At 35.6% G+C, this 14,022-nt stretch overlaps 1 protein-coding gene across 2 annotated transcripts in view; it reads left to right on the forward strand.

Moving 5' to 3' along the window:
* Positions 1-14,022, forward strand: part of AP3S1 (adaptor related protein complex 3 subunit sigma 1) — a 34,064-nt gene that overhangs the window by 9,406 nt on the left and 10,636 nt on the right. For both annotated transcript variants that reach the window (XM_065860653.2, XM_071801899.1), the window contains exons 4-5: positions 2,798-2,869; positions 13,891-13,998. In XM_065860653.2, coding sequence (XP_065716725.1) covers positions 2,798-2,869; positions 13,891-13,998 — 180 coding nt within the window. The remainder of the gene's footprint in view (positions 1-2,797; positions 2,870-13,890; positions 13,999-14,022) is intronic.

Consider the following 14,022-nt stretch of genomic DNA (forward strand, 5'->3'; position numbering starts at 1 on the left):
TATGACGAAAGGAACCCTGATTTTATGTACCATATTGATTATTTTGAAGGCATCTTAAAATCGTTGAAGGAATGTTAGTGTAAAAAATGTAGTTTACCGTGCAGATTAATAATTGTAAAGACTAGTTATTTGTAATAGATTCATAATACATGTATAGCTTGTCAGTGCTGATGTTGCTCTGAGTGAACTCTCCCCCATGAATGGAGGATTGAGGAAGTGTCCTTGAGAAATCCTGGTGGAAAATCTCTTTGAAGAATACTCAGTGCCAGCTGATTTCCCTTAGATTAAAAAAAAGTTCAGTGTGCATTATTGGTTGTGCATTTTGAGCAGAAATCTGTGAGTTCATTCAGTTTGTGGTGTTGTCGCTGTGTAATGGGTAAAGGTTTAGAAGTTACTGTAGTAACAATGAATCAAGTGGTGTTATAGGAGAAAACCTACTTTCTGGAAGAAGATCACAAAGATGAAACTTGGGTTTTTCTGATCTGTGGGTATACATACTGCTACTAAATACACACACCTGTGGAGGCCTTTTCTGGGGATTTTTGAGTTGGTTTTGTTTTTAACTTGTTCCTTTATTTTCCAATAAACTAGATGGATGTCAAAGTCAGTACATAAATTCATGTGCAAATTTAGTGATGTATATGAGGAACGTTTTCTTTCAAAAATAGTGTCAAACTGTTAGCTCCTGTAACTAAAACCTTTGAATAAAGGTTTTGTTTACACTCTGTTTCCAATTTTCTGCCTGCAGCTAATATCAAACAGCACCGTCCTTGTAACCACATTCTCCTAAGGTACAAGGGAAGTAAGACAGTATTTCTGGTCATTTGTTTAGCTGTACATGGTTATGAACTGTGTATTTCTGCTTAATATAGAAGGCTTTTTGTTTGCTTGCACCTCTTCTTTATAGAAGACTGTTACTATCACAACAAATTAACAACTACTTGAAGAAAAAGAAATATCTGCTTCACTTAACTTCAATATAATTTAACAGAAGCATATTAATTATTTAGCTGTTGCCAGTGAACCTTATTGTCTTGAGTCTACCTGTGAAAATGCTCTGTGTTCCTAGTTTAAGTTATGAATTGGTATTTTGATATTAGAGAATAATCCTTGTTCTAAATGCATGGAACATCAGTTAGATGTAGTTTGACTTTAAAATGGATATTGATAATAGTTGTAATAGCAACAGCAGAATATGTTCCTCTTTTATTGTGTAAGCAGGCTCTGAGACTGGTTATTCAGATATAAAAGTAATCTTTCTTGATATGCAAGGTAGACAACTGTAAGGGGCTGATGTCAAGTAGACTTGTTTTAGTGGGTCTGTAGACATAAATATGTACCTATAGAAACAGGCCTTTTATCCACTTTATTTTTGTCAGCAGAACATGGCTTCTCAATCTTCTTTCTCTGGGCCTAGGCAGTTTGGAGCCTGGTTCCTCTCAAAGACTAAGATGGGATTAATAAACCTTGTTGAAAAGAGAGACAATCAAAACCAGATGCTTAACTTGTTCCATATTGCTGCTTTAGAGTTTGAGTTTAGAATTGAAAAAAAAAAAATACATACAGTGACAACTTAATAATTAATGTTAAACACATATTGTGATGAAACAGCCTTGAAACATATAAACCGTGCAATTAAAATTTTCCACAAGTTGCAGCTTATTTACTAGCCATTAATAAATGATCTTTAAATTCTTGCAGAAATTATTTTTAAATTTGAGGACCCTAAGCTCTCAAACTCAAGCATGTGTTTAGCTTGAACATCTTGACACATCTCATATAAGCCAGTAGGAGTTATCCCTTGCACAAAGGGAGCTGTGCTTGTACCTCTCTAAAACTTTGTCAGCACTCACCACAAGCACATGGTGACTGGCATTCAGGAGTCTGGGATTGCAAATACAGTCATCTTTTAATTATCTGGCCTAACCGAATGGTGGGATACTCCTGGTGTACCAAAGCTGGCTAACATCAATGCCAAGGAATCTGTTTCAGAAACACCCAGAGCAGAGTAACATGAAATCCATATCTGGCAGTGGCTGGACTTCAGCAGCTGCTTGGATTTTTCTGCTTTGTGAATTTACCTTCAAGATTCAGGGAGGGGTGGTTTACATGGGTACAAACTGCTGGACTTTTCTAAATTTATGTGGTGGTACGCCTGGCAGGATCAGCAGGTGTGATGGTAAGACAGCTACCTTTTTCCATAGTACATCCTGACTTCAGCAGGTCTAAACCAGATGAAAGCTGCTGTACTGTTGCTGGAAGCCATAATGCTTACAAACTTGCATGATGCTGAGTGTTTGCATTGCACATGTGTTTCTGTATAGCAAAGTTAACAGTAGTCTGGTAGCCAGGAGATGCCTGCAATGTAGTAATTGTTAATAATAATAATGAAAAAATGAGCCGATATTTGCTTAATAATTGGGTTCTAATGAAATGGGAAGGAACACTGAATCACAGCTCATAAAAATGTAACATAGATGATGTTACTGTTTTTTCAAGATGTAACTATTGTTTAAAACTGTGTGACTTTTAGCAGAGTTATTACATAAACTGACTTGTTCATACAGTTTTGCCCTCTACAGATAACATGCTGTTGATGGAATAATGTTAACCACATCTTTTCTATAGTTTCTTTTAATGCTTTAAAATCTACACAGTGTGTTGGTTTTTTGGTTGTTGTTGTTGTGGGGGTTTTGTTTGTTTTTTGTTTTGTTTTCCTATATTTGCTTTTGTTAAACCACACACCGAATGGGTTTCTGTTAAAGCCTGACCTCTGGCTTTTTCTTCATCTTTGCAGGTATTTGTGGAAACACTAGACAAATGTTTTGAAAATGTCTGTGAACTGGATTTAATTTTCCATGTAGACAAGGTACTGTGATGAGCTTTTGCAATATTTCCTGTCAAGTAAAATGTTTAGTTTAACTGATACTTGGTGTTAAACTCTGCAGTTATTCTACTTTATTGTCAGTCAGATATATACAGTTTCTGTCAACATAGAATGGCTTGGGTTAGAGGGGACCTTAAAGATCTAGTTCCAACCACCCTGCCATGGGCAGGGACACTGTGTGAGCCAATGCAGGCAGATTGCAAGAAAGAACCAGAGACCATGAATGCAATTGCAAAGAGCAAATTTGTTTTTGTTACCTTGCTACTGGGGGATGTCTGAAATAGCCTAAGCTCCTGGGCAGAGGTGGCACAAGCAGAGACGCAAGTGCTGCAGAATTCAGCCCTGGTAGATCACTTGGCCTGCTCTGTTCCCTTGTATTTAAAGGCTTCAGGCAGGCACAGCCTTCTGCTGTGCTCTGCTCTTTCTCACAATAAAGCAGGAATCTCAGGCATAATGAGAATTTCTCACAGGCCTATGTTCTCTAACACAGAGGTTCTATTTGTCAAGCACACAAGGTCAGTAAAACAATCAGTGCAATGTATGTGTTTTTTCTATACCCCAGCTGCAGTTGCGCAAGCGTATTAACAGCCTCTTTGCCATTCTTGTGCTATTCCAACATAGACACCTTCCACTAAACCAGATTCCTTCAAAGCCCCATCCAACCTGGTCTTGAACACTCCCAGGGATGGAGCATCCTTGCAGTTATGGCTTCATTAGGTTTGTCCAACATATAAGTAATTGCACATTGGTCTTTTGCAATGGTGGTGTTTATTGAAAACCGTACGAGTACTGCTGAAGCAGCAGAGCTGCAGCCCCTTGGCCTTGCTGAGAAACTTTCCTAAACACTCACCTCTGTTCTCTGGGCTTACACACTGCTAGTTTGTGTTAGTACTGGGCGAGTACCGTTTGCTTTATGTCATACCTGGACCACTTTGCTACTTCTAGATTGTCTCAAAGCACATATCACAGTATGTCAGTACTACCTGCCTTTGCTCCCTACTGCTGCTTGTCCATGTCTGGAGATACCCACATCCCATCTCCCTCAGGTCTGTCACTATGAAGTTCCCAAACATAAAGCTTTTTAGCAGCTCCTGACACTGGTGCTGTCACTGTCTTGGCCCAGCGTGTGTGTGGTTCCTATTCACATGCCATATTTCCAGTTTGGAGTCTGAGAAAAAATAAAAGAACAGGCCCCTGCTTCCTTGCAGAGGAAGGGCAGATGGGTAAAGAAAGGAAGAAGCTGAGGAAAGTGAGATGAGGCTTACACAACTAGAGCAAAACACACATTCCTGTCAGCAGCAGAACAAATTAAAACTGAGCTTACTGAGAATTTACATTTTGAGGGGAATATTCCTGTGTGGATGCTTTGTTTTGTAATCAGCAGTCCTTCTCTTTGTGAAATCCTTAAAAGTACCCATTCGCTTAGCTGCCTATTTTCATGATATATGGGGCAATTTAATATCCTTAGGAACTCCATTCCTCTTTCTCATGTGGATGAAATTAGTCAGTTCCTTCAAAACATATTACTGAAGAAAAGACATACATATGTTGAGAACACTAGATGTACACCATGCATTCCAGGGCAATTTGCCTAAAAATAAACTGCTCTTTGCTGCATTTGAATATTTTCCTGAAGGACATCTGGCCTATGATGTTTCAAAGTTTTTCTCTTGCCTGACACAAGGGTGTGCAAAAGAGTGTGGAAGTTCTTCAAAATCTTGATACAACAGCTTTGGAGCCTGGGTGTCTTGTGTGTCTCACAAGAGACATTGCTTATGGAGAGACTGCACCACCTCTCTAACCACCTTATCAGCATCACAGATCTGTGCCACTGCTCACACCTACTCTCTTTGTATCACCTATGGAGAACATTCTTATCCTACACAGCAAGTGTGGAACCTGAATGCTGAACTTCCCCATTCTTGCTGTGTGGTTAGTGTGACTCATGGAGTCTTTACAGTGCCCTTCAGGGTTTTATGTTCCCATGTGGCTTATGAATGGTCCATATCTTCCATGATTCAGTTCAGAACTGGGATAGTGATGTAGAAACGGAAAAACTGGCATATGCCTACTTTCTGATAGTAAAAAGCCCCACAACATACCAGGAGGCCTGACTGGAGAATATTTAGTTTAATAAATCTCTGGGAGCTAAAATATTATTGGGATGTTTTGGAGAAATTGCTTCTTCTAAGAACTGGCTGAGAATTTATTTCAGGAACAAATACTTCCAAAGTTTATTCCAGGAATAAACATCTCAGCCATATCCAATAAAGAGAAGTTAACTCCTCCCCTTAGAAACCATCATTAATATATAGGGCAGAGAAAACCAGTAAGACTCTCATGACTGCTCTAAAAACCTGTCTGGATTTAAACAACAGTATTTTGGTTCTTGTGTTTTAAAATGTTACTTCTTTTGGGACTTCTTTGCCTTTGAACATGCAAATGAGAGTATCCACAGGAGTTTAATGAATGGTTGGAATAAATTCAAACCTGTTTTATTGTTTCAGCGAGGATACCATTCCCTACTAGTAATGTGGTTCAGACTGTGTGTGCAGTAGTATGCATAATCTAGACTATGATCTTGCTGATATATATATTAGGCCAACATGTAGCAAGAAGAGTTGGTGAGAGACAGTGAGCATGACTCAATTAGTTGTAATTAGCTCACTGTAATTAGCTCTCAGGAAGTTACTGGCAAGACACAAAATTAATGGAAAAGGGAGAACACATGGGTAGTGAGTGAAGGGAAAGGGAGTGAGAAAGATCTTTGAGCGTGTTTCTCTTCATTCTTCACCTGGGAAATGCCCTATTTCCAAATCTCATCTTCTTTTTCCAGGAATACATATTCTTTTTAAGAAAACATATTCTTTTTAAGACTTGAAAGCTAAGGTGAAACATGGATTTCTGAAGAAAAATAAAATAAGGTGGGAGATATGCATAGCAATTTTGCAAATATAATTGCAAAATCTGAGACATCTGAATATTCTCAGAATAGGACTTAGTTTCAAGAAGTAATTTGTTTTATTTTGTTTATGGTTTGATGTTATATTCCTCAGAACTGAAATTATTATAGGGTTTTCCAGTTAAGATTGGCAGTTGCATTTCAAATGCTATTATTATGTAATTTAAATGCTGCGTGGATCTCTCTTTTCTGAATTTCAAACAGACATGTATTTTTTCAAACGTTTAGAAACAATCTTGTTTGAATATTCCAAATTATAAGAAACAAGTGTTTTATTTATTACTCTAGTTTTGAGAAACGCTGTTACTACAGTAATCTTTAATTTAAAATGACATTTGCACCTCTTGGTGTTATGTAATTCTTAGCATTTCAGGTATATACAGAATTTATGTCTTCAGTTGCATTTTATGCCTACTGTTGCTTTCTGTGCAGTCACCTTTCCCCATCTGTGAACATCTTTTTGCATCAACAGCAAAAGATGCAAAAAGAAAATAAGACAAAAATCACTAGAGTGTACAAAAAATAGTAACAAGTATCTGAAATATTTGGAACTGAATTAGTTTGTTTCAAAATCAGAAAGTTGTTTTGGAAGAAACACTTGTACCTTGATCAAGCAGTGGAATGCACATGACCTTGAGTAGGTATTTGAACTGATTCCATGCTCATGACAAATCATTAGGGTTTCTAACCTGGCTGGAACACATTTTCCATTTCCAAACCAGCAGATTAAAGTACAAAAGAATTAATGAGTGGTTTATGTATTGGCTTCTGAACTTGAAGAACCCAAATATTGCAATTGTTTTGAGGCATGGAGTTTCATCTTTAGCTGCAGAATACTTTAGCTGATGTGAAGTCCAAGCTGTTGCTCTGTATCGTGTCTCATTCAGTAGTGTTCCTTAACGTGAGTAGTCTTTTACACTTCGTATGAGAAACATCTTTCTAATAAATTGTAGAGAACTTAGGTGCTTCAAAGCAGTGATTTTTTTGAAGAATATTTTACTTTTTACCAGGTATGAGATGGTATTTTCTTCTTTAAAATTGTCAAACAGAAGCTAAAATTTAAGTGTTTAATTTGATTTAGTAAAGAACTGTATGAGAATCCCTTTAAACGTTTAGACTAGAATCTTCAAACCCCGAGGAAAATGTGAACCCTAAATACTAATTAGGTATTTTAGCAAAAGTGACCCATTTCCAAAATAAAAGATCAGTGAAACCCTTTGAGTTAAAAAATTTTTGAACATGTCATTAGCCAGTGCAGTGCTTTTTAACTTGAACATAAGCCAACAGCAGGCTACAGTATAGAAAGCTTAACTTCTGCAGTAGTACAAGGCTACTATCAGCAGTGCAATAGTATTAATTGTGCAATTGTGACTAATCTGATGTCTTCGTTGTTTTTTTTTTTTTCTCCAATGTAATTGGTTTGTAAGACTTTATAACATAGGATCAAAAATTTTGATTCAGTGCAGGTCAAATTCATTAGCATTCTTGTAGATCCGTAAGAAAAACAAAACAAACAAACAAAACCCAGGAAGGTGTATCTGTGAGAATGAAATTACAGAATTAAATTATCTTCAAACTGCTGATAAGATCACCTTGTCAAGAAGCAAAATGGATTAAGTCTTCTGAGTTGCAACACATTTACTTATCAGATATTTGCAGCCTGGCTTGTGAATAGATTCCAAGTGTTCACTAGGGAAAAGCAGCAACTCCTGCTGGATATTTCTTCTAGACACAATCTTAGTTATAGTGGATACTTACATGTGGGAGCTGTTTGGAGTGGAACATTTCAAATATTTGTATTTTGAGTGGCCTGGTGTTGAGAAAAGTGGAGATTGACCGATTTGTGTGAGAGTTTATCTGTGTCTTCAGTTCTCAATGGAGTTGTGGAAGGTAACTTTCTTCCAATACTGTTGCTACAACTACCTAAAAAAAAAAAAAAAAAGCCTTTCTTGTAAGAAATTACGTAGCATGTAGAAGAGTTAAACTGTGCCATCTCAAGAGCTTTTGCCTCTTTAGTAGCATTTTATGTGGAATTTCTACATGGAAACATTACCGTCATCAGGCAGACATAATACAAGACCCAGTGATGGCTTGTAGTAACCTGAAGCCAAGATACATACTTGTTCAAGAAGAATATTGTTATAGTACTAGAAATACATTTGGAGAATGGAATGTAAGTGAGAACGAGGACTTGTGGTGTCAAGGAGTGTAGTTCATGCAGGAGAGAACTGGGCTTCTCTTTTACAGATCAGCTGTATTAGAACAAACCAAACTTACTACATTTTCCCGAGATGGAGAAGGTTTATTTCAGTCCTATGCTGATTCCTACACGGTCCAGGAGTACAGAACTTTGTGATGGAAAAGCGGTCACAGAAAACTTCATAAGCATCTATTACAACTAAAATAGTAGAATACATTCAGTAACTGATGTAAGGAAATACTTTTATTTTTCCATAAGTTTTTGCCATCTGTTGAAATGGGAGAGTCTTTATTTCTTCCAAGAGTTTATTATCTGGCTGGAACAGTGAACCCTTCAGAATCGGGTTGCAGCTTGAAGATAAGAAAAACTGTGTTTGCAAGATTTTTGTGTGAGTTTTTTCTTGATTCATTCCTTCACATTTGTTAAAGCACGCATTCATACTTTTAGCACATGGAGCAGGCATAAGAAGCATGCTTGATTTTTGTAAAAACACCTCAAAATTATTACTGCAAAATCGCAATTTCAGGTTTTGAAAAGTTGATGTTCTCAACAGTCTGATGCATTTTAGAATATAAATGTGAGAGGTATATTTCCTGTGCCTTCAGTCTTAAATACTATTTTGAATAAACTATTGAAGTGTATTTTGCATTTCATTGCAACTTAATGCTTTTTTAATTCAGCAATTTTTTTTGTTTCTTTAGGAAAATAATTAGTGAAATTATTAATTTGAAAAGTAGATAAGATAATGCATATTTGTTCATTTGTTAATATGTGTTTGCAAAGAAAAAAGAAAAATAGTTAATATTAAAAACTTATGTCTTGCTGTTGCTCATATCTGGGCAAATATTTGCTAGCACTGTTTTATTCTTGCAGTTTATGTAAGAGAAAGGAGTAAAAGGATTACAATATTTACATAATATTACTGGTCATAGTCATCATTTCCTTTCATTACAGATTAACAAGTAAAATTAATTGTATTTTGTTTCTTAGAAAATCATAAAAAAAGTTGTCCAAAATAAAATCTTTTAAGCCATTGTGTTAATCCATGGTTTATCAATATTTTAAAATCCTGTATATTAGACTTGCATTTTGCTTACTAAAAGAAGGAAGAAAATACAGAGGAAAGGTAAGAAACATTATCCAAGGGACAGAACAGCTTGCCTGGAAAAAGTAGTTGAATATTCAAGATACTGGAGGCAGAGATTAAGAGGTATATAAAGTTTTGAATGAACTTAAGAAAATTGACAACGGTGTGTCTCACAACTAAAGAGCAGTAGTGTATCAGACAAAATTTCAGGAGGTAAGTTTTAAACAAAGAAATTGTATTTTTTATGATTGATAATTAAGTTATGGAATGGCATTGTCCCATTTTATCATAGGATGCCAAGAATATTCTAAATGGGTTCAAAAGTGATTAGACATATTAATCAAAGGAAAATGTGACAGAGGCTATGAAATACAATAATATAGCAAGACACAGAAAACACAGTAAACAATCTGTGTTTCATGAATCCTTAAGTTGGAGATATTTGGAAGTAGAGAATTAATGTCAAGATAAATACCACTCTTAAAATTTCTTGCATTTTTTTAGATGTCAACTGGTGAATTTTTGAAACCAGATAACGAACTAGTTGGATTTTGCCTCTGACTTAATATAAGTTTTGAGCATGTTTGAGCATAAATAGAAATCTTAACCTTAATGTTTTTAAAGCAATTTTCATGTCAGAAAGGTAAATGTTATGATGTACATCTTCTGTAAGGCGAAACACTGAACATGAAACACTGAAACAAGTGTTCAGCAGTAATTCATGATGTTTTAGTTTGTACTGTGTACTAACTAGAGGACTTTCTGTGAGCAAGATGATAATAAAGCAATCTTTTAAAACACCAACAGTAATAAAATAGTTTCTTTATGACTAAAAATATTAAGGAAGGTATTTTCTTGATGTTTTGATGTAGAATACTAAGACTTCTTCTGTGGACTAGTGTGCTTTAGATAATATGATATGATATGATATAATATGATATGATATGATATAATATGATATGATATTATATTATATAATCCCATTGTTCTTTCTGTCTGTAAAACTTATTCTCATATTTGTAAATCTGCATATACAATCTCAATTATGAGCTTTTTTTTAGGTGAGGAAGCTGTATTTAGAACTGTATTCATTCCACTTCTTCCCTGCATCCATCATAATAAGGATAATGGCAATAACTTCCAAAGGCCAGATATTAAGACCAATTGTACAAGTATACTGTTATGGCATCAGTGCTAGAGCTGGCCAACAAACGAAGTTTGCCTTCTGCTTTTTTATCTGCAGACAGTGCTCCTTTGTCAGTTGCTTCTTAATCTGTAGCTTTCTGGCATGTTTCAGACTTCCTTCAGAGTTTATACCAAGGGGAACTGATGCCTTGGTCAGATGCATTCTTTGAACCTGTAAACTGGGTTCTTTCTCTCAGTGTCATGCAGTGGTTGCCTTGTTTTGCTGCTGTGGTTGCGCTACAACCTTACTTTTATTATCAGTGGTCTCTGTGCTCAAGAAGCCTTTTTTTTTCATTTTAATTTATAAAATATTAAAACAGTTCAAGTTCTTTATTCTTAGAACTGTAAAATAATTTACACTGGAAGGAATTTCTTGAGGCCATGCGACCTAGTTCTACTCAAGCTTGGCAACTTCTTGATTTTATGTCTGTCTTCATATTATACAAGATGCATCAGATAGGTCGTGTCATAGAGTTGTTCCCTGAGCTGTTGTATATAATGTGCACATTGTAGAGACCTTGCACCACCGCCTTTTTAAAGTGATGTTACCAACTGGATCTGTTACTGGCACCTATTAAGCAATATCTCTGCATTTTCTACCAGGTTGGAAAAAAAACCCAAACCTGAACCAACCAACCAACACCCCACACACACACACACCAAATCCAGTCCACAGTCTTTTTGTTCATGCTTTCAGTATTTTAAAACCATACGCAAACGTGCTGCTGCATGTGCTGCGAATTCATAGTTGAAGGTGTATGTCATCAAGTAATATGTTCAGTAATGTCTAGTACCTCTTTCAATCCAAGTGATGATAGACAATATTAATGATACTGTTTTCTAAAACATTTGGAGATTTATTTGGACACATAGCCTGTGATGCTTCCACAGTTATTCTTTAAAGCATTTACTACACCTGAGAAGTAGTGAGTAGCACTCTAGAGGAAAACATGATCTCTGTTATGAGTGGTGTTGACAGGACTGTAGTTATTTACCTGTACCTATTAGGGGGAAAAGTAACTACCAAAACTGGCATAATTTAATTACATTTATTTTTAAATGCACCTTGTAATCTATTTCAGAGAAACAACACCACTTGCGAAAACCTAATCAAATGCACAATCTCTTCAGTCTTTTTGGTGTAGGTTTCATATAGAGTTCAGCCTGATATCCTAGAGCTTTAATATCTCAGTATTTCGTATCAGTAAGCTGTTAGAAAGAGATTACCTAAGAAAAGAGGTGTCTTTTTTTTCCCCCCCTTTTTTTTTAATAAAAACATCACTTATTATCTTTTGTCGTATTTTATAACACAAATGAATGATCTATAAAGATAAATACCAGCTTGTTCTGTGAAGTTTTCTGCTGAATAAGAGTGAAATGAGCAAAAACTTACTGAGATGTGATTTCTTGCCTCTTCAGTCAGAAATATATATAGAACACCAAGTTCTAGAACTTACTGAAGTTTTGAAGACTGTTAAAAGGAAATTGAATTAAATTCTTCTTGTTCTCCAGGATGTAAGCTGGAATTTAGTCTCTTGTGTACTTGTCAATGCAGTTTCAGGTATCTTCCACAAATTAATGTGTATTCTTCAACAATGGAAGTATAATTTTGACTTTAAAGTAACAGTTTCTGAATTTTGAAGCTATTAGTTGAGGCTACAGTTAAAATTGAAATTTCTTACTGGACATCGCCAGCTCTGACAGAAAGAGCAAAATGAGAAATACTCCCCTAAAATCTGGAGGTGATGACTGCGATTGTTGTTTTGAAGCCAGGTGCATTTTTTAAAAGAAAATAAAATCCAGATGTATAGTCTGCAGTAGCAAGTGATGGTATTTGCACTGTTATGCTATATTTTTATTGAGAGATGGAAAAGAACCACTTTAGTGTAAACATTCAGATAAGACTAAGCAGAAAGTTTTCCACTTGCGTGGGGAGAAATGTTTTATGTATTAGTCCTTCTATAAGTCATTCTGTAGTGCCCATTCAGAAATTGGAAAAGGAAAAAAAACCCTACATTTCATAACATTTGAAAAATAGCTGCTTAGTAAATTAATGACAAAATATAACCAAAATTGTCATATATATCCTATATTATAAAGACCTTTGTATTTTTTATGTTTTATTTTTGGTGGCTATGTGTATTGTATTAAGGATAGCTACTCTTTCAATATTCTGTATCCCACATGCCTTATAAGTTGTGGAGTAGACAACCTGTCCAGAAAGTTAAAAACATTGCTGATCTTGGAAGGGAGTGTGATTGTGATTAAACCTGCAAATCTGTCCACTTCTAAAACACATCTGTTGTGCCATCTCCTTCCCAAAGAATTACCCAACTTAATATTGTGTTGACTTAGACCCTGATTCTATAACATCTTTAGCCAGACCTCTTCAAAGTGTCAATCTTTATGACCATTACCGGTGGTAGAGATACGTTGTCTTCTAAATGCTGTTAGTGGTTTTTGTTAACTTTTTTTTTAAGGAAAAAAAACATGCCATTTTGATGTCTATTATAATATTTGTTCATTTTTTAAAGTTTCTACTGAAATACACTAATGATTTATCAGGGAAACAACTCTTCAGTTTTGTTTTTGAGATATGACACAAAAATGGAAAGTGCTGTGTTTTTTATATACTACTTGCAACTCATCTTTAGAAATGTTTGATTTAGAGATTTACTTCTATCCTTAATCCACCAGGAAATTGCAAGAATATCCAAAATAGTAGTAGAACTATGCTTTGAAGTATCAGATTGTACCATGTGTTTATTTCAGAAAAGCAATAAAGTGTTCCTTGTCTTCAGAATTGTAATGGGATTAAAATATTATACGTTACATATTAACTTTGGATTTTTACTAGAAAGTATGTGGAAGCATGTGGGGTTTTTTTCAAGGAAATAGTCTCTCGATAAATACTAATACAGACTGTGAAATAGAGGTATGTGAAACAGAGCTCCGTCCCCAAACTGGGGTTGCAGGGAAGAGGGGTGTTTAGACATACCCATTTAATTAATGTCCCCAAATGGCTTATATAGTCCTTCTGTTTGAGTCCTAGCTCTCAATCTTAGTCCTAGATGCTGAAGAACTGCTTTTTATGGTGTAGCTTGGCTGTGGGTAAGGTATGTTAATTCTATTTCTAAGCTTTGTCCTGGTACCCTTAGTGGGTGAATATCATAGTTCTACACTGAAGTCATTTTTACACATCTGTTTGTGAGCATTTTGTTTAATGTTGTAGAACTTGCTCCCAACAGGTATTACCACTATTGATGCAGCTTAGAACTCCTGTCCATAGTCTGTGGGCAGAAAACCAGTACTGAAAGAACTATGAATGTGGAAGTTTCTTCTAGCATTGATAAGCAAAGTGGTGTCTCTGATGAGTTTGTAACAGAACTAGATACTGAATTAACAAACATTAAGTTATGAACTTTGTTCCCAAATGGTTTTAAATAAATAGCTAACAATTAAATGACTTACAGAATATATGTATTCCTGTATTTACGAATCTAGATCTCATCTGTCCACATGTGTGTAGGACATTTTGCGTTTTTAAATCTTCCTTTGGTCTTTTTTAGGTCCATAATATCTTGGCTGAAATGGTCATGGGTGGAATGGTTTTGGAGACGAACATGAATGAAATTGTCACTCAGATTGATGCTCAAAATAAACTGGAGAAATCTGAGGTAAGAGTGATGCACTCTGTAGTT

The sequence above is a fragment of the Patagioenas fasciata genome, chromosome Z (assembly GCF_037038585.1).
Source record: "Patagioenas fasciata isolate bPatFas1 chromosome Z, bPatFas1.hap1, whole genome shotgun sequence".
Classification (NCBI taxonomy): domain Eukaryota; kingdom Metazoa; phylum Chordata; class Aves; order Columbiformes; family Columbidae; genus Patagioenas; species Patagioenas fasciata.